The sequence below is a fragment of the Oryctolagus cuniculus genome, chromosome 14 (genome assembly GCF_964237555.1).
Source record: "Oryctolagus cuniculus chromosome 14, mOryCun1.1, whole genome shotgun sequence".
NCBI classification, from domain to species: Eukaryota; Metazoa; Chordata; class Mammalia; order Lagomorpha; family Leporidae; genus Oryctolagus; species Oryctolagus cuniculus.
The window spans coordinates 43,949,021-43,970,411 of NC_091445.1; the positions used below are offsets into that span (position 1 = coordinate 43,949,021).

Below are 21,391 nucleotides of genomic sequence, written 5' to 3' on the forward strand. Positions count from 1 at the left end.
CTCCCCTTGGATTTCCACACAACCTGTGAGGCTGACATGCCTCGTACAGTGGTGACATGCAAACCATGCTCACAACCACGTTAGAGTACACACAGCTTCAGATACAGCACGGTGCAGACTATGGCAAGAAATGGACGGCAGGGTGTTTAACAATCAATTTATATGACTTTTAGATGGGTCCATTTGTGGGCAATGGAATGGTAGTTGGATAGCAGATGGCCAAGCATCCCACAAGCAGCCAGTCACTGACTCTCTGGCTGTCCCCACTGCAGACTTAACACCGTCCACACAACCACCTCAGGACAGAGCACACACATGTGACACTGGGAGAGAGAACGCAGCACAAGCGTGTGGTTTTCAAAGGCTCTTCCTGCCATGTGTGATGATGAAGAGTGCCTTATCTAGAGCAGGACAGTGCTCTGAGGGTGCGCGGAGCCCAGCCCATAACCAGGAAAGCCTGACAAGTTGCTGGGAGAGTTACACCCCTCCTGGGGAAAAGAAAGAAGGGAAAGCAAAGCAGATGCCTTGACATGATGATGTGGCCAGTAAAGACACGGAGATCCCTAAAGGAAAAAAAAAAAACAAGCAGCTGTTGCTGGTTTTGAAAGAAAGTCACCTTGGCCACGCAGGCTGTGGGGGTGGCGCCCTGAGTGAGATGCCTGGCTGTGGAAGGCAGGAACTGCTCTGTCCTCCCTGGGGACCAGCCGGCTGCCCAGCAGACAAGCGGCGAGTTCACAGGGCTGCCACATGAACAAAGGCTTGCAGTCCAGAGGGACGACACATCAAGGCTTCTTCGTTGCTCCTGTGAACTGACTCCGGGCAGGGATGGACTTTCCTTGTAGGTCCTTTAGATCCAGAACAACTGCTTGGGGCTGCGTCAGCTGAGTGACAGCCACTGCACAGGCTGCCACAGCGCGTGGAGCAGAATCAGAATCTACATCTTCTGAGTCTGTGCATAGGGACCCAGGCTCCCTGCTAACCCTAAGAGATTTTCTCCCACTCAATATGGGAGCACCTTATGCTCTCAAATAACCACTGGTCATTATGAGACACTAGGACAGTGACGTTAGAACATCAATAAGGAATTTTAATTTTTAAAATGAGATTTACTCATTTGAAAGTCAGAGTTACAGTTATGCTTTCATTTGCTGGTTCACTCTCCAGATGGCCACAATAGCCAAAGCTGAGCCAGGCCAGGGCCAGGCCAAAGTAAGGTCTCATGTGGGTGGCAGGGGCCCAAGTACTGGGGCCATCTTCTGCTGTTTTTCTAGACCATTAGCAGGGAGCTGAATCAGAAGGCAAGCAGCTGGGACATGAACTGGTGCCCATATGGGATCACAGGTAGAGGCTTACCCACAACACCACAACAATGACCCCAGGATTTTAAAATTTTAAAAAAGTTTTACACTCTTCTCTAAGGAGAAAACTTTCAACATCACTATTGCACTTTTTTATTTTTTTGGCAGTACGCAGTAATAAGGATTAGGAAGAGGACTGTGATTATAAGAGATAGAAGTAAGCTGGACATTTTTAGTCACTGGTTGAAAGAAAGTGATTTATTCTCCTCTATTATTCCCCCATCTCTATCCCCTCAAAAACAAGAGATTAAAAAAAAGCCCCACAAACAAAACCAAAACCCTCAAAGGGAGGACATAGGAAGAAAACTGCTGTCACGCCTAGGAGCTGTCCACTCTGGAGACAGCAAGGGCACCTGCTTCAGCAGAGTGTTTGGATGCAGGGAAACCACAGTGACCTGTCACTGCATGGACTCCGCAGCCATTAAAACTAACTGCACTGCACTTTCCTCTCGTTTGGCTTGGAAACTATTTTAGAAGCCCCACTGCAGCAAAGCACGGGCTTGCCATAAATACTATGTTTTTTGCTTTGTTTTTAAAGATTTATTTATTTGAAAAGTTACAGAAAGAGAGAGATGGAGAAAGAGAGGGAGAAATCTGCCATCCGCTGGTTCGCTCCCCAAATGGCCGCAATGACTGGGGCTGGGCCAGGCTGGAGCCAGGAGCCAGGAGCCAGGAGCTTCTTCCAGGTCTCCCACGTCGGGTCAGGGGCCCTGGGGACTTAGGCCATCCTCCACTGCTTTCCCAGGTGCTTTAGTAGGGAGCAGGATTGGAACTGGAGCAGCTGGGACTTGAACCAGCACCCATGTGGGATATTCACGCTGCAGGCGGTGGCTTAACCCTCCACGTCACAGTACCAGCCCTCTTTGCTTTTTTATTTTTTAACTGAACTCCATCCCATTTTTAAAATAATTTGACTTATTTTAAAGAGTCTGTAAACATTTTAAATCATGCTAAGGGAACCCTCAACAGAAAACTATCAAAACGTTGCCAAGATTATGTAATCAGTGATGTAATAACCTCAACATGGAAACATGTGGTTTTACAATAATCCCAAACAAAGAGGTATTGCAATTCTGGTCTAGGGTGGGGGAGGACTTCAGTTTTGAAAATGGTGCTGTGTTTTTAAAACAAACCACACTTATTTTCACTCTTTCCCCTGGACTTGCCCCCTCAACCTTACTAGAGAACAGGTATCAGCTTGATGGGATTTGTAGAGTGAGGAAACCCCCAATAGTTTTTCTCTTCCATCTTCCCATCCGGACCTGGGGGAAGGAGAGCGTTCTGGTTCTATTTTTGACCTTGGTGTAATGACAGGAGAGGAAACAGAGTCAGAATCCCTAAGGACAGGGCTTTTCCTCCCAGGACGTTGCTGGTACATAAGCAGTCCCTCGACTGTGGTTGTGGCTGTGACTATTACACCACTTGTTAGATAGGCAGGGAGGGGCTCAACAACCAACACTGTTTGCTAGCAACCAGCCAACTATTCCTCCAGGGTGACTGCTCAGGTCCGCTTGCCATGACATCTAACGTAACAGGTGTATGACAGACACCGAAAGCTTTCGGGTTTGTCACAGCCCACTGGGATGATCCACAGTGCAGAGTGCGGCACAGAATGCTCTTCGCGTGCCTGCTGCTCCTCACATCCAGTCTAGTCCATACTAACCACAGGCATGCAGGGGGGTCCCTCTGCCATGGATGAAGACACAGACTTGTCCATCAAACAAAACTGCCATCCCGGAAGTCACGACTTTCCTGGTCACATGGACGGGCATCCTCAGGAGAAGCTGGTTTGCTTGGGGATTTTGGGGCTGGGATGAGGACATCAACCAGGGCTGCTCAGGAGCCGCCTCATACTCTCACCTCCCGACAATGGACCTCCCAGGACTTTCTCCGACCCAGAAACACCTCTACAGCACTGAGATCACCCCGACTTTGTTCCCTAGGGTCAAATCATCTCACACTAATGGCCTATTTTTGCACGCTTCCTTTCACTGGAAAATCACTTCTCACCAAACACAAGAATTGCTTTTCAAGGTAGCTGGTCTCACTGGCATCCACATGATGACCAGTTGCTGGCCCTGCCCCTCAAAGTCCAGGCCTCTGCCGACTCCCTCCATGTGGTTCCAGACTCAGCACGGAGCGGAGCTGCCTTCCTCTGTGGGTGTGCGAGGGAGGCCTTCCGGCTGCACATCAAGGTGTGGTCAGCTTCCCTGTCGCATATCCTGCACTCAATTTGTGCACCCAGGTACTGGGTGTAGAAGGTAGCCTAATAAAGTCAGCTTGCCATCACTCCAGTTAGAGGGAAAAATGTGCTCAGGTGGACGGGAGCTGGGGGGATGCCTGCACTAACGCTGTGCACTTCATCACACAGACTTGGGTTTTCGGGCATTCGTTCACTTCATGCACTTATTCATGCCAGCCCTTATCAAGTTCCTGCCGCATGCTGACGGCTGCAGGAGAAGGAAGCCAGGAAGTGCACGCAGCAGGCAGAACTACACAGCAGCCCTGTCCTGGGGGCTCATGGCAAGAGGAGCAGGGGACAGACAGGAGACCACTCTGGAGACAACAGCAGCCCTGGTGCCTCCCTCCAGGGGAGGGATGGACATGGTGTGGACTCCCTCTCTCCTGGAAAGCTTGCTGCCAAGAAGAGGAAACTGATCCCTCAGGGCAGCAGCCTGGGCAACTGAACCCGAAACTGATGAATGCTTGGAAGAAAAAACAGAATCTGTAAAAAAAGCCCCAATTTATGAAGAGGCGCTGAAAAGCAGAGACTGTGGTTTGCAGAAGGCACAGGTGTTCCTTTTCTACCTGATGATTAAAGTTTAGGAAAGTCCCCCTCTGTGGTGTGGGTCTGCACAGGGAACAGGCAAGGGCTCAAGGGAGGGGAGGGCGGGTGAGGGGAGGGCAGGGGAGGGGAGGGGGGAGGGGGGGCAGGCAGGGAGCAGATCACAACCACCTGTTCTTTGTGTGGAGGAAGAGAGTGATGCCCAGGGACGACCTTGAAGCCTGCTGAGGCTCTACTGGGACCCACAAGGCACCCTTGTCACTATGACAACAGAGGTGTAAGCTGAGGACACCTCGCCGCCCTCCCGGCAAGGGGAGACTGGCCACACTATGGGCTGTGAGGCTCTCACTGCAGTTCTGGGGGCCCCATGGCAGTTCTCTGACCAGAGACTGGACTCCAGGCTCCTCCTGCCAAGCAGCAGCCCCCGGGGCTCAGGAAGAGGACGCTCACTGAGGGTGGCCAGGGCTGCGGACTCACACCGTGCACCGGGGAAGGGCGATGTCCGTTTTGCCGCCTCTTAGAACAAACTGCCCGCTTCTGCTGAATGAAAAGGAAGTGATAGTGGACCAAGCATGCATTTTCCATACCCTCAATCTAAAGCATCCGTCTTACATCAGAGACAACAAGATCGAGTCTCCCAAATAACGTTCGCATGTAATACTCAGAGATAATCCTTTTACACAATGGATATGGTCCAGTGACAGAAAACATCTTCACTTCCCAATTTTTCATTTCAGTGCTCAGTTTCTAGCATCTTGGGGGGGTTTCTCACTATTCAATGCTGCATGGTGCATTATTTTGCGAGAAAGATCCATTGAATGGAGGTACAGGTAAGCCTACAGCAAGGGGCACAGGTAGGTGTTTTTAAATTTTATTATCGGTAGAAAACACAGCAGTAACCCACTTAAAAATAGCATTTGAATGCCACTTATAGACTCATAAGGAAAAGGAAACCTGAAACGGAAATGACAAGGCCCCTGGAAATTAGCCAGACACATAAGACATGGGTTAGATCACAGTAAATTACAGGGCAGAGAACATGAATTTTAAAGAGCAGGTAGCTACTGAGAGTGACAATCAGAACAAGTACTTCCCTAACTGTAAAGAAATGAGAATTACTTTCCATGTGAAAACACTGAAAATTGCTCTCCATGTGGCCTGGCAGTAGATAACTCACTGTTACCATACTTTAGATTCCAGCAAGTTCATTACAATCAATGCCCAGAAAGAAGGTCTTGCACACGCAAATGCTGGAAGGCACAGTCCTCCTCTGAGCCACCTGCCAGCACAGGGGAGCTGGTGCAAGTTGCCAGCGGGAACAGGAGTCCTACAGCATCCGGCAGCGGGCCCAACCTCACCCAGCAAATTCATCCCAACCCCACCCATCAGTTCTGCAGGAGGTCTGTTTCACATCCACCCTCCTGGTTTCCAGGTTCAAGGTACCCCCAGAAGCCCTCCTCCCACACACCTCTCATTTATGAGTTTTCATATGATTCTAACCATAATGAGGAGTACTGCACGCAGAAGACATCTGGTTTTAACTAAGGACATCCCAAAGGCTCTGGGCACGCAGCCTGGCCCCCAGACTGCCATCACCTGCCTCACATCATAATTAAGCCAACTATTCTTAAAGTGCCATTCATCAAGACAAATGATACCTTCCAACAATCCTGCTTTTCCGATTGGTGGCTATTCTAACACTGTAGTTTTCTCCTATTCTGTGTGCAAATATATAACATTATAATAACACAAGTGGTTAAATAACTATGGGGGAGTGGCCTGGAAACCTAACCACCATTTATAATACTAAGTCTACTGGAAAATGTCTTCTAAGTCAATGTTATGAATTACAACCAGGTTGTAAGCTGTAGACAGCACTGAAAACAAACAAACATAAAACCATAAAAGGAAACACTGCAAGGTTAGTCCACTGGCTGCTGTTTACATAGCAAACATTTAATATACAGAAAGACAGGGCAAACCAAGAGGCCTCCTGAAATTTAATTCCAGATGGCATCGCTCTGCTGTCAGCGGGCACCTGGCCCAACTCTAACATCACCGTCAGCACAGCGCAATGATGATGCAGACAAATTTGCTTCCCCCAGCGTCATAACGGATTCCAATGCCAAACATTCACAAGCAACTGTGAATTTTCCATCTCTCCATTTTGTTAAGTCACATGGGTGAGAAGTGACTGTATTAAATTACATCATTTTATGATGTTAAAAGAATAAATGAATATTCATGTCATTTGTGTTCAGGTAAAAATGAACTCCCGAACAGCTCCCAGAGACTGAGGCTGCTGCAGCGACACAGGCACTTAAGCATTCACTGTAGCTCCCTCCTGTTTGTTCATGGTTTGTTTTCTCTGAGGCAGCAACTTAAAACATTTCACTAAATCAATTAACAAATCAACATGACTGAAACAGAGCTGCTCCCTCTGCCCCAGCCCTTTTCAAGGTTGGTGGCTCATCATCATCCGCCCACCCCCACCACCAGTGGCCCTCCCTCCAGACCCTAACCCTAACTGAGACCACCACCTCCTCTCTGGTGGGTTACCGCAACAGCATCCTAACTGATCTTCCAGCTTCTAGACTCACTTCCCTCTAATTCACCACCCATATTGAACCCAAGCTTATCTTTCAAATATGCAAATTCAAGTATGCTGCACCCTACTTAGAACCCACGAAGCTCCCTGCTGCTCTCAGGGTCTAGTGCAGGCTGCAAGGGCCCTTCCTGGTCTGAAGCCACCTTTCACCTGCTACTTGCTGGGTCCTGTTCCCTGCTCCTTATGCTAACCATCTTCCCTCCTCACCTGGAAGCCTCCTGCTTTCCAGAGACAGGACACCCTACCCTCTTTAGGTGACAGCTTAAATGGAAAACTCCCCTGACCCGCAGGATGGGCTCAAAGGTTCTTCCTGCAGGATCCCTAAGCTAACAGCATTCTCCCCTCTCTAAGCCCAGATCCCAGGATTTGCTCAGTGCCTGCTGGCCTACTTACTTGAAAGCAAGGACTACATGAGCCTTTTACCAGACCCATGTTCAGTGACTAGCACTGCGTCTGGGACAGAACCTGTATTCTCTCAGGCCAGCAATGTCAAATGCTTTATGTCTCTAAGAAACATTTGTTGGGTGAAGAAATTCATGAACAGACTTTGGCCCTGAGTACTCCACATTCTCCATTCTTCCACAGGAAAGCAACTCCAGAACAGCAGAGGGAGCACCTGGGGAAGTTAATTACAATGTTAGGTCGTGCGTTTTACTGTCATAATTGTCAAAAAATTGACAAGGGCTTGGTCCCACGTGCACATCTACATTAGAGAAGGGGTCTGCGGTTTATGGTAGCCCTGTCCCCATAAGGCCATGTGAAACAGTAGCCAGTAATTAAAATTAAACATGGTTTATTTCAAAGAGCACATGCAATTGAAGTCCCATCACAAAAAACCACCACTGAGAAAATCCAACCTTAAATATCTTTTGCCCAAAATGGGAAAAAAATACCAGCAGCTGGCCTCCTCGTATATGCTACAAACTCCAAGCATTCCCAGCATGTGCCATGTGCATGCTTCTGCTTGCCCCAACCCGGCTGGCTCTTGCTCAAGACATCTCCTTCATGCAAATCACTCAAGAAAAGTCAGCTGGTGGTGAATATATAAAAAGATGAAAAGGTGAGGCAGCAGAATAGCAGGCTTTCCATGTCCCAGTGAGATTATCTCATCTACATGCAGCACTCCACACTTTCAAAGCACTCAGCATCCATCTGCTTGGTCTACACTTCCAGAAGAAGGTACATCAACCCTTCTTCCCCACTGGCCACACAGGTCCAGTTCTTGGCTCAAGGGAGGTGAGAGTCACACCCAGGGACCCTGGCCATCAGGAGCTGGTGTTCGTTCTGTACACCATGCTGTGATCAGCCCATACCACTGCCACACAGGAGCAGGCGACAGGCCACAGAAACAGTTCCCTTTGGAAGGAGAAGGCTCTGTTATTTCCATCACTCCTCTCTTGCTCCTTTTCTACAAGGTGGACCATGAACATCAAGACCAGGGTACCTGGGAGAAGCCATGATCAACATAACAGGAAAGAGACCATTTCCCTTCCATTTCTCTTAAATATCCCTAGCTCTGCATTTCTCTAGAAAACTGTCAATCCCAAATATTCACCTACAAGATGGTATGCATTGGCCATCAGTCACCCCAGTAGCTCCTCCATCTTTCTTTTTCAATTATGTATATTTATTTGAAACAGAGACACAGAGAGAGATCTTCCATCCACTGGTTTACTTTCCAAATGTCCACAAAGCACATATGTGTGATACACACTTGGTTCAAAATATGCTTATTGAAAAGAATGAAAGTCCAGAGAATTTGAAAGTATCAGATTAAGAAAATACCTAGCTAATTGTTCAACAATGAAAAGAGACTAAGATGTAGATTCTCACTGCAGAACTCCCAGGGCTATAAATAGCTTCAAGGGAGGGAGCCCCTGCTGTGTGCCAGGGCCAGGAACACATGGGAACTCTGCATCTTCAAGGGAAACTGGAACAAGTCTCTACAGAGAAGCTGTGTCACTCAAAAAAAGCCTTGAAAAGCCGCACACATGCAACTAGGGTTCCTAGGTGTTAATCCCAAGAAATAATCAGATGTGCTCATAGATTTTTTTTTTTTTTTTTTTTTTTTTTTTTTTGGACAGGCAGAGTGGACAGTGAGAGAGAGAGACAGAGAGAAGGGTCTTCCTTTTGCCGTTGGTTCACCCTCCAATGGCTGCCGCGGCCAGTGCGCTGCGGCCGGCGCACCGCGCTGATCCGATGGCAGGAGCCAGGAGCCAGGTGCTTTTCCTGGTCTCCCATGGGGTGCAGGGCCCAAGCACCTGGGCCATCCTCCACTGCACTCCCTGGCCACAGCAGAGGGCTGGCCTGGAAGAGGGGCAACCGGGACAGAATCCGGCGCCCCAACCGGGACTAGAACCCGATGTGCTGGCGCCGCTAGGCGGAGGATTAGCCTAGTGAGCCGCGGCGCCGGCCGTGGTCATAGATTTTGATACTAAAACATTTACAGCATTATGTGTAATGGGAATGAAACAAACAAACAAAAAAAACCTGAACATCTAACCACAGAGGATTGGTTACATAAATGATGGTATATTCATGTGATAGTATGCTAAGAACATTAATCATCCCATTTTTAATGAATATTTAAAATCAAGGGAAATTGCCTATCACATAAAAATGGAAATAGATTACATTTTTTTCTAAAATAGATGCATAGAAAAGAGATTAGAAGAATATGCTCTAAAATAAGACACACATTTCTAGGTTGAGGGCTTGTGTAAGATTCTTATTTTCTTCTTTTAAAAATGTATTTATCCAAGAGACAGAAACATAGAGAGCAGAAAGTGAGAGCTTGCATCCGTTGGTTCATTCCCCAGTTGCCTACAACAGTCAACGCCCACATGGGTGGCAGGGGCCCAACTACTACTTGAGTCATCACTGTGGTCTCTTGGGGTCTGTGCTGTCAGGAAGTTGGAATCAGGACTCAATCCAGAAACTGAATGCAGGCACACTGATATGAGACAAGGACATCTTATTCTCTAGGCCAGATGTCTGCCCCTTATCTTTTTCTTGATTTTTTTCCCCTTCTTTTTACAATGTAATAAACTACATGTATAATTAGAATAAAATCAATAAATTCCATCTTCTAAAAAACCTCTTCAAAAACCACAGGATTTTCCAGCAGCTGGTGGAGCTAATTTTCAAAATTTTAATAAAATAGAGATAACACAACATTATTTTAACAATTTAAGTGTACTGTTCAGTGACACTAAATAATTCACATTATTGTACAGCCATCACAAGAACTTCCATCATCACTCCAAATTGAAACTATACTCATCATACAACTCCTTAGCCCCCTCTACCCTGGCCCTGGCAACCACTATTCCACTTTCTATCACCATGAACTGGATTCTTTTAGGTATCTCATATAAATGGAATCATTAAAAAAGTTGTCTTTTGTATCTGGCTTATTTCACTTAGCATGATGCCATTGAGGTTCACCTGTGTTGTAGCACACATCACAATTTCATCCCTTTACAATGCATCAACATCTCATGTTTTGTTTTATGATTTTTTTAAACAAATTTTAATTTTTAACCATGCCTGAATATCAGAATGATCAGCAGTTCCTATCATTTAAGATGTACTGGAAGAACTAAAAGCAACAAATTGCATAAATTAAGGAGAAAAGTTCTTCTATGTAGAGAGTCAAATGCTCCACCTGCCCAAAAGCCATTAAATACTCAATATTAAAATATATTTTGCAACAGAAAGGAACTGATACTGATACTATACACTGTAATGAGAAGGGGCAGGTGTGTGACACAGCAGTTAAGATGCCACCTGGAATGCCTGCATCCCACGTCAGGACGCCTGGATTCGATTCCTGGCTCCACTTCTGATTCCAACTTCCTGCTAAGGCAGACTTTGGAAGGTAGCAGGTGATAGCTCAAGGATCTGGATCCCTGACACTGACACAGGGGATCTGGATGGAATTCTGGAATCCTGGCTTCAGCCTGGCCCAGACTCACCCAGCAACAGTCATTGCAGGCAACAGGGGAGTGAACGGGCAGACTGAATGAAGCTTGCTATCTCTCTCTCTCTCCCTCTCTCCCTCTGTCTCCCTCTGTTTCTCAAACAATTTTTTGAAAACCTGTTAGCGGTCCCAAACTCAATTATCTAAGGACTAAATGTGCTGAGTCACGTTGCATGAGAAAATTTAAATGCCTATACAGAAGTAAGGTCAGGGGCTGCCTCTGGGGGAGGGTCAGGAAGACAGCAAATGGCCCCTCTGCTGATAGGTTTGAATTACATTTGTAAGGGCGGGCCTTTGCCATTCATCAAAACTCATGGTTCTGGACACTGAAGATCTATAGAGCTCATTACATGTAAATCATACAATACTTTTTGAAAAGAAAAGAAAAACAGGCTTACCATCCCCCTTAAGTCTAAGGGAAATTAGCAATAGTAGTTTTAGAAAAACCTAGGAGATTCTGCAGTTTGTGGGTTTTTTTTTTTTTTTTTTGAAGATTTATTTATCTATTTGAGAGGCAGAGTTACAAACAGAGAGAGGGTGAGAGAGAGAGAGGTCTTCCATCTGCTCATTCACTTCCTAAAGGGGCCCAAACACTTGGGTCATCTTCCACTGCTTTCTCCGGCCATGAGTTGGGAGCTGGATTGGAAGTGGAGCAGCCTGGACTAGAACCAGTGCCCATATGGGATGCCAGTGCCACAAGCGGAGGTGTAGCCTACTACACCACAGTTTGACAAGGGATGCTCACTGCCAGCAACTGTTGTAGTGGCTCTCCTTGTCCCTGTATCTAAGCCCAAGTTCCTCTCTGTTCACTGGCCTGGGAAGGTCTGGTAAATGCAAAGTAGATCAACCACCTCTAATGCTAAGGAACTCTGCCCAGACTAGGAAACAGCCCAATAGGCATGAGTGCTGGGTGGTGTAAGGCTTTGGTGTGGGAGTAGAAACGAGGTCCTAGTACACCCTGTTACATTGTCAGTGTCCAGAATGGGAGTCTTCCCATGAAAAGCAAGCCTGCATCTGAAAATATCACCTAATCCCAAAGAGACAAAGTCTCTGGAAGGCCACGAGGGGTCAGATCACAAGCCAATGTCAACTCTGAGGTTGAGGAGGGCCATGCCTTGAGACTTTCTTATCAGGCAGGCTACAAACTATCTTCTGGTAACACTATCTTCTGGTAAAACTATCTTCTGGTAGCACTGAACTTGGCAAGAGCCAGGAAGAGGTCTGAGTTATCTCTTTCTTATTAAGTGTGGTTATTTCTTACTCTCCATTGTGTAGTTGGTCTCTATTTTAAACCATCAAGTTCATGTCATGGGAGGCCTTGCATCCCAGCCATGGTGAATTTCCTGCCCAACCACTCTAAGTGCTGAAAAGTCAGGGAAATCTCTGATTCTCAGAATCTGCTACTTTAGCTTCTCTACAACAACTATTCCTCTCTATTAAAATGTGTGACCCAGTGGCTCACAGCTTGCAGGTTTGGGTTTAGTGCATCAGTGTAGAGCACACAAGCTTCTTATTTTAAAAACAGTCCAGGAGGGGCTGGCACAGTGGTGTAGCGGGTAAAGCCGCTGCCTGAAGTGTCAGCATCCCATCTGGGTGCTGGTTCGAGTCCCAGCTCCTCCACTTCTAATCCAGCTCTCTGCTGGATTCTCAGCCTGGAAAAGTACCCCTGCACCCACACGGGAGACCTAGAAGAAGCTCCTGGCTCCTGGCTTTGGATCGGCGCGGCTCTGGCCGTTGCAGCCAATTGGGGAATGAACCAGAAGATGGAAGACCTCTCTCTCTCTCTCCCTCTCTCTCTGCCTCTCCTCTCTTTGTGTAACTCTGACTTTCAAGTAAATAAATAGATCTTAAAAAAAAAAAAAAGAAGAAAAGGAAATGACAGTCAAGGATTCAGTCTTTGGTTAACCTAATGATCTATTTTACAAAGTGAAGGAGGGATTCTGAAAAGCTCAGCCACTGCTATGGACTCACTATAATTCTGGTTGAAGACAATAACCTGGAGTAGCAGCTCTGCCAGCAAAATGCTCAAAGATGATGGAACCTGGAAGCTTCCACACAAAACTATCCCCTTATCAGTCACTGTCGAATTCGTTATCTTCGCTTCTCACAGGCTCAGAAGATTATAATTACAAGGTGACGTTTGCCTTCCTTGCTCTGGGTTCAACGTCCTCCCTTGAAGCAGACATTCTGCTTCCCAGCCATCTCATTCCACTTGAATGTCCTGAGTCACCCTGAACACTTCCTACCCAAGGATTCCTGCTCTTTCTTTGAATTTCCTCCCAATCTTGCATCCGAAGTCCTCACCACGAGCCATACCTCTCAGCAGATGGCAGAGACTGATGACAAGGGGACATGGGCGGTACCTCCCCAGCGCTCCAGGATAAGGAGCCACACACACACACACACACACTCACACACCCTGTCTTGGGCTCCCCAAAGCTGGGAAATGGTGACGTCAGCTCATGCTGGTGAGAAGACTGCAGATTCTTACTGAAAAAAAAAAAAAATTTTACCTCTGTGACCTCCATACAGAAAAGCAATCCTTCCACAGTGTCAAAGGCATCCCAGTTACCAAAAGCTTCACCAAATTGGTCCTATGGAAATACTCTTAAAAATCAAGGCAGCACCCAGGTGGGTGCAGCAGCTTAAGTTGCCCCTTCAGAGGACCACATCTCACACTGGAGGGTCTGATTCCAGGCTCAGCTCTGCTTGCCATTCCAATTTCCCGCTAATGTGCAGCCCAGGAGGCAGCAGGTGATAGCTCAAGTGCTTTGGTCCCCAACCATCACCCTTGGGAAAGACTCAGATTGGATTCTGGGCTCCTGGCTGTAGCGTGGCCCAGCCCTGACTGTTGCACGCATTTGGGGAGTGAACCTGTGAGTGGAGGATCTCTCTCTCTCTGCCTCTGTCTCTCTGCTTATCACATAAAATGGACAAAAGATAAAATTTTACATGCACACACAAACCAACCCAGCTAGGAGCTATGACTATCTCAAAGCAGAATGCGGCCCTCCAGCTAGAATTAAAGCTGCCCAATTTGTCCCTGGGACACTGTGTTATTTATTTACCCAGAGGTACAGGCTGTTTAGATAACTCTTTATTCAGAGGAACAAATACCTCCTTTGCTCTGACAAAAAAAATCAAGACATTTCCCTTCCCAGGATGGACTTTCAAAGCATTTTTGCTATGAAGAGGTAGCCATAAAGGGGTACTTCAAAAGTCTGCAGAAATGGAATCCAACGATAAGATTATTCTGGTGCAAACATTTTTTTGAAATCCATACACAGTTTTTTTGTAGTATGCATTTTTCCATGAACATTCTGAAGATCTCTCATGGAGGAGAAACAGTGAGCTGTGATGCACGAGCCTAGTAGTTGACGGGATAACTCTTAAATGTCATCTTTGTCATTCTAAGCATCAGGACATGGTATTTGGTGGCTGGGCTAGGAACTGAAGGATCCCAAAGTCATGCAAAACGCAAGAACAAAGGAACAAACCTGGCTTGTACCACTTGATATGAACCCTGCTAGTTTACCTAAATGCGACTCTGCCTTCACCTTTGCGGACCAGTGCTGGCCACTCAGATGACAAGGACATTTACAGAGAAGAGGCTGGAGCTACCACATCCAGATAAGAACTAAGGCAAACACGATGCTGTGGCCCATCTCCGCTCCACTGCAACTGCTGCACACTCCAGCATCCGTCTATTAAACCGTGTTGTCCAATTAGACATTTCACTCTGTGCTGCTTTGATTGCAGAGGTGTTGTGTGTGTGTTTTCTTAATGAGGATCTAAGCAATTTGAGGGCAAGGGCTGTGTCAAATAGGGCAATGCTTCCCTCCCTTCATTCCAAGGTCACTTCACTGACACTCACTCCAGAATCTCTCCAGGTCAGAAACAAATTAGCAGGGGAAAATAAGCATCACAAACTATACATGCTCCTCCCAAAGGAGGCCCCCCAAATTGTTTCTCCCTCATTTTTGCTGGAATTCTAATATATTTCCACTTCCTGGGTGCAGAGCAGATTCAAAGCAGCAAACCAGAAGGCATGAACTCAAGGTATGAATGGTTGTTTTCACTGTACTTTTGTTACTATTACTGAATTTGTTAGGCATTCTGTGCAACACAAAGAGAATACTGGCTGGCAAATGGTTAGCAGAAAAATTATAAAAGCAGATGCATGACCTAAAAGGCTTTTTCAAATTAATTTTCATTTGAAAGGCAGAAAGATGGAGATCTCCCATCTGCTGGTTTACTCCCCAGCTGCCTACAACATCTCAGGTTGGACCAGGTCAAGTCCAGTAGTTGGTAACTTAGTCCACATCTCCCTGATGGATAGCAGGGACCCAAGTACTTGAGCCATCAGCACTGCCTCCCAGGATACACAATAGCAGGAAGCTGAAACAGGGAGAGAAGCTGGGACTTGAAACGAGGCACTCCAGTATGGGATGTGGGTGTCCTAAGCAGCATGTTAACTGCTGTGCCAGACGTGCCCACACACAACTCTTTAAAACTGTATCACACATCTATGGGTCTCAAGAAGCCCATATGCCTGGTGGTTCTGCAAGATCAGGACCGGACAAAGTCAGTTCCCATTGCTCAGTGCCAAACTCTCTTAAGTATTTTCAATGTCACATGATTGCATAGCACAATGATAGACATTCACAAGTCCTCCCCCACCCCCCAAATGTTTCATGATGTTTTGTATGCTGCTAATGTGCCTGGGAAACCAGTGGAAGATGGACCAAGTACTTGGCTCCTGCTATCCACCTGGGAGACCTGGATGGAATTCCAGGCTCCTGGCTTCCACCTGGCCCAGCCTTGGTTGTTGTAGTCAATTGCGGAGTGCACCAGCATATGGAAGATCTCTCTCTCTAATTCTCCCTTTCAAATTAAAAAATCATAATCTTCAATTGTCAAACACATTCAGTCTTATGGGTAGCTCAGACCCAGATAATTCTACAGAAAAGTGTTGTTTTCTCTGTTGCATTTTCACAGTAAATAATAGAGTTACACAGGCTCAGAAACACATTTATTATTTGGTAACTGTAGGCATCACCCAGGTCAGTCTGATATGTTAGGCCAGGGTTTACAAGGCCAATGGAGGATTGATTCTCCATCCAGGGTCTTTCTTCTCACCCAAACATAACCCACCCATCATCTCAAACCTGAGAAGACATGGAAAGACATGGAGACCAAATTCCCTACCACTAACGTAAAACTGGGCTTGTTCCATCTCAAAGGTGCAATGGGGCAGGCGTTGCAGTATGAAAGGTCAACCCTCTTGCTTGAGATGCCTGTGTATACGTATCACAATACCCAGGATCAAGTCCCACTATAGCTTCTCCTCAGCTTCCAGCCGGTGTGCATCCTGGGAGGGCAGGAGATGATGGCTCAAGTACAGATTCCTGGCTCCTGGCTTCAGCCTGACTAAGCTGTGGCTGTTGTGAGCATCTGTGCAGTGAACTAGCAGTAGGAAGATCTCTTTCTCTCTACCTCTCAAATAAATGAAAATGTGAAAAATAATAAAAAAGTGCTATGTACTGTAAGCAATATCACACTGTACATGTTAAGATGACTTTTAAAGAATTTGTGCTATTACTAGAAAGTGACATAGTTATTGTCTCGAGGTATGAAAGACGTGCCTGGAAGGAAGCATTATGGACAGGTGGTGTTTAAGCTGGCCACCAAACCACCTCACTGAATAAGCCAACAAGCAGTAGATCAGCCTCTGCGGTTCTCAAAACAACCTGCTTACCTAAGCACCCAAGAGACGTACTCTAAGTGGGCATGTGGTCTCAAGACAACTGGGAAACAGTAGGCACAGGAGGATCAACTGGACCAAGGAGGTCACAGTGTCCTTGACTAAATATGGACACTGACACGGTGTGACCTCATATTCTGTGTATGAATGGCAAACTGAAATAGGCACCAAAGTCCACCAGGCAGAAAGCCTAAGGCAGCTGGAGAAAGCACATTATCTACTCACCACACAAAGATGCCCACTGAAATTCTCCATTGCAAAAACCAAACAAAATACTTCAGTGTTTAAACAATAGGGTGACACGCAGCAACAGGAACTGCCATATGCTCATATAATCAAATTTAGGGTTGCCATTTATAATCATGCTCAAATACTTTTAAATGACGTGGGGAAAATGTTTCCCTATTCTGTGAAACATTTCATATATACATTCATACCACATTATATATATTATAGTTCACACACTACACATATACTCATCTTAAAAATGTACAATTTCAAATAATTCATAAGTGGAAAAAAACAATAATAATTTTGAAGCTTATTCTATTGCTATAGAATAGACTGGTGGGGGGAGTTTCCCCTACATTTACTTAGAAATTTAGCCTTTGCATTTCTATTTTTAAGTACTCTGGAAAGTGGGACATGACAAACACTGATTATTCAAAGCCAGCGCGGCCTGGGGAGCTGTCTTCCCAGCTCAGTGGCCCTGGATGGGGAGTCCCTTCCCAGTAGGAAGGACCTTAAAGAGAGTTCCCTCAGTGCCACCAAGCACATCCACCCTTTTCTATTCCCATAACTCCTCTTCTGGTGGAAAATTTGGGTTTGGTTGATTTTGGGAGGAAGAAGGTGCATGTGTCTACTTGGTAAACAAGAACGTTTATTAAGCTCTTTTCCTGGGATTCTCATTTTTTTCACATTTTGTGATATTAAAATTCCAGACCCTCTTACACTGTAGAGGCCCACATCTGGGTTTACTGAACTAGAAAAGGCTCTCCTAAAATAGAAATGGGGAGTCTGGGAAATTTTTTAACACTCCTACTCACACTTTTAAACTTTCCCATCAGAGATAAACACCGCAGGTCCCTGAATTACCAGACTGGACCCAACCTAAGTCAGTGAATCAGCCAGGACACTAGGAAATATCCTGTTATCACCTGAGGGCGACAGAGGGCACTGGCTAGCACCAGGCACAACACATTTCTTCTTCAGCGAGAACAGCAGCAATGTTCTTCTCTTTTTCACAGTCTCCTTGCCAAAGCTGTCTTTAACATTTTAAGACTCATCAAGACCCTTAAACAAAGTAAATGTGGCTTTTAAGGCAATCAGGGACTTTGTACCAAGTTCAGCTTTAAACAGAAACAACAGGTGAGCACGGTGAGATGACAAAGACACTTGCAGACAAGTGAAGGAAATGAACAGTTTAAAACACATCTCAGGACACTTTCTTTCATCAGCAATCAGTATTGTTGCAATGATAAAGCCTAAAGGATTTCCAAATACTGTCCCTGTGAGGCATCAGCTGTCTCTTATCTTTTCTTTCTCCTCTTGATCAGGGGCTCTGCCCATTTGTTAAATTAAGATCCGATGTTGGTTTAATTACCTGGGCAAATCAGCTCTTCTCCTAAGAACTTCTTGGTCACCTTTTACCCCGGAGCCCTTCTTATGATTGTCCCATATCTGCTGAGTCTATAGAATTCAATATAGGATAGTGAATATCACATTTGAACCCAGGCTGAGAATCAGAAAAGACAGAACTTATTCCTGTGTTTCTAAGAACTCCTGGGCAGATCTCAGCACATAAGTGTGATTGGACGAAGCCGGTGGTGATGGGGCGAGCCTTGGCTGTGCCACTTGTGATCCTGGGCGAACGACTCACCATCGCTAGGCCTCTCATTCTTTCCTCATATGCAACCTGTGCTCGGACACTGCACGCATCTACTAGGTGACTAATGAATGCAAGCGATGTACACTTTTATTTTTCAATCTGTAAGAATGCAGACAAAATGATAACTCCATATATACAATCATCAGAAAGTGTTTTACCTACCTATAGGATCCTACATATTAGTTTTTACAATAATTCCCATTCTTTCTATGATGCTCATGTTTTTTAAAAGCAGGTCATTGGGGTCGGCGCTGTGGCACAGTGGGTTAAAGCCACTGCCTGCAGTGCTGGCATCCCATATGGGTGCCAGTTCGAGTCCCGGCTGCTCCACTTCCGATCCAGCTCTCTGCTGTGGCCTGGGAAAGCAGTGGAAGATGGCTCAAGTCCTTAGGTTCCTGCACCCACATGGGAGACCTGGAGGAAGCTCCTGGCTCCTGGCTTCAGATCAGCTCAGCTCTGGTTGTTGCAGTCATTTGGGGAGTGAACCAGAGAATGGAAGACCTCTCTCTGGCTCTATCTCTCTCTGTAACTCTTTCAAATAAATAAAATAAATCTTAAAAAAAAAAAAAAGCAGGTCATTCTATTCTATTCATTCTATTCCATATCATTTCCCCCTTCTCTGCATAGAATTTATTTCCATCCTTCCCTCTCAAAAGACTACCACCACTAACATTTTTTTAAAGGAGATAATAAGAGTTGCTAGTTTTGCAAGAATGGGTTTCCTGAGTGAGCGATAAAATGACAGAATTTTGTATCCAACAGACACCATTCATGCAGAGTATCAGGGGGCTGTGGGTAGACCAGGGCTTCCTATCACCCCCTCCACCCACACACACACTAATAGCTCTGGGACCATTCGCAGGTAATCCCTTTGCATAGTGGAATACATGCAGCTTATTGGACTTGTGGTGGAATCTTGAATGTAGCTGGATTTCCATTTTAAAAGTTCTTTCCATGGTTTATAAAGAAACCACAAAACTGTGATGTTTATAACAAAATAAAGCTCATCTAAGAAATATTTCAAGAGATTTTATTACCCCTTTGTTCCTGACAAGTCAGAGACTTAAAAGCCAAGACTTTTTCATTTTGCTTTTCTGAATCAGCTCCAAAGCATGAGAACCAGACGCTGCGTTTACCTTTGCCTTCCCGTGTCACCTCTCCACCTGAGGATTCGTAAATTTCTGACATATGAGTCATCATTTACTCCCAGGGAGGCGGAACGCACCTGCCCACGCGGTGGCAGGACCTGCCTGTGTCCATCTGTCTAGAACTCCTCCGTAAAAACTCGTAATGAATACCGCATTTTACGCCAACTGCTTTGAAGCACAGCAGAGAGGAGCAATGCACCGCTTTGCAAAAAGTAGATTTATGTTAGACTTGTGAAAATAAGCAGCTCCCATACCCAAATCCTCTCCTGGGCCTTGGAGTGCAACCGCATCCCGCCGGAGGCCCAGCAACAAACGGTCCCTAGAGGCAGAGTGCAGGGTACCAGTGCCAGGGGGCCACCGCCACCGGAGAGCCTGCAGCATCGCCTTTGCAATGACGCCACATGGAGAAAACGCGAAAAAGAAACAAGGACAGGGAGGCTGCACCTCTCTCTCTCTCTCTCTCTCTCTCTCTCTCTCTCTCTCACACGCACACGCACACGCACATTGCTCCCCTTCTTCGGGGGCTCAAGGAGATAGGGAGGGAAGGCAACCCGAACTAGACATGACCAGGGGTGGGCTCATCAGGACACACGTGGGGCACCCCCAAGACTGGCTGACTTTAGCTGCAAAACACATCTCATGAGAACTACCTGGGAAATCAACTCGGCTACAAGATACTACGAAAGCTCCCCATCACCATCGCCCCGGGGAAAGAGAAACCCAGCACTGGAGCTCCCAGGAACAACGTTTGGGTCACAGACCTGCGGTTTACATAATTGTAAATTACATAAGACTCCCGTGCACTGGGAATCCGTCTATAGGCGAACTTCCCCACCAGCCGGTCTGCTGAACATTTTCCAGCGCGAGCTGGGAAAGTCTGCGGAATCTTGGGGGGGAAGGAAGGGACTGGGGTGAGGGAAAAGTCGCTCCAGACACGCTGCCAAGGCCACCCGGCGCTCCTGGATGAAAAGGGACTCGGAGCAGGTGACTCCCCTCCGCCCCCTCCCCCGGCGCCCGGCGGCGGAGGCCGAGGCGGAGCGCGCCCGGCGCCGGCTCTGGGGCTCCGGCTCCGGCGCGGGGCGGCGCGCCCGGGGCTTACCTGCTCCCCGAAGTCGATGGCGATGTTGGTGATGCCCAGGGGCACCAGGAACCGGATCAGGGGCCAATAGTGCGTGAGCGCCGGGAATTTCACCATAGTCCTCGCCGTGGGCTGGCCCCACACACATCTGCTGCCGCGAGGGGACTGTGCGCGAGGCGAGGGGCGAGCGGCGAGCAGGGCGCGAGTGCACGGAGGCCGCGTCCGGCGGGGCCTCGGGCGGCGGCGGCGGCGGCGGCGGCGGCGGCGGCGGCGCCCTCTCCGAGCGCGGCTGCTCTAGCAAGCGATCCGCAAGCTCAAGTCCATCCCTGCTGCCCTCCCACACAACAAAGATCTGCCGGGAAAAAAAAGAGGAGGGACGGCGGCGGCGGTGGCGGCGGGAGGCTGTGCTGACAGCGGCTCCATTATAAGCGCTCCGGGGCCCGGAAATAAATAAATAACCGTGCTCACGAGGCGCCGCCGCCGCCGCCACCGCCGCCACCGCGCGGAGGAAATCAGGGGCGGGCGCGGACACCGCCGGCGGCGGGGGAGGGGGCGCGCGGGCCGGGCGCGGCCGCGGGGGGCGCTGCGCACGCTCAGGCCGCGGGGCTTCCGCCGTTCCAGGGGCGGCGGCTCGGCTCCCGCCCGCAGCGGGGAGCGGGGCTCGGGGCGCGGGGGACGCGGGCTGCACCCGGGCGGCGGGGGCGCTGCGCCACCTCGAGGCCGGACCCTGCCGCCCGGGTCCTGGGTCCTGGTGCTGTCCCCCGGAGCGGACAGCGAGGC

General features: G+C 47.5%; 1 protein-coding gene across 1 annotated transcript in view; it reads right to left on the reverse strand.

The window, feature by feature from the left end:
* The window catches only part of ANKH (ANKH inorganic pyrophosphate transport regulator), a 145,195-nt gene extending 124,116 nt beyond the window's left edge, over positions 1–21,079 (reverse strand). The window contains exon 1 of the mRNA XM_002713969.5: positions 20,633–21,079. Coding sequence (XP_002714015.2) covers positions 20,633–20,728 — 96 coding nt within the window. The 5' untranslated portion in view covers positions 20,729–21,079. The remainder of the gene's footprint in view (positions 1–20,632) is intronic.
* Between the last annotated feature and the right edge of the window lie 312 nt (positions 21,080–21,391).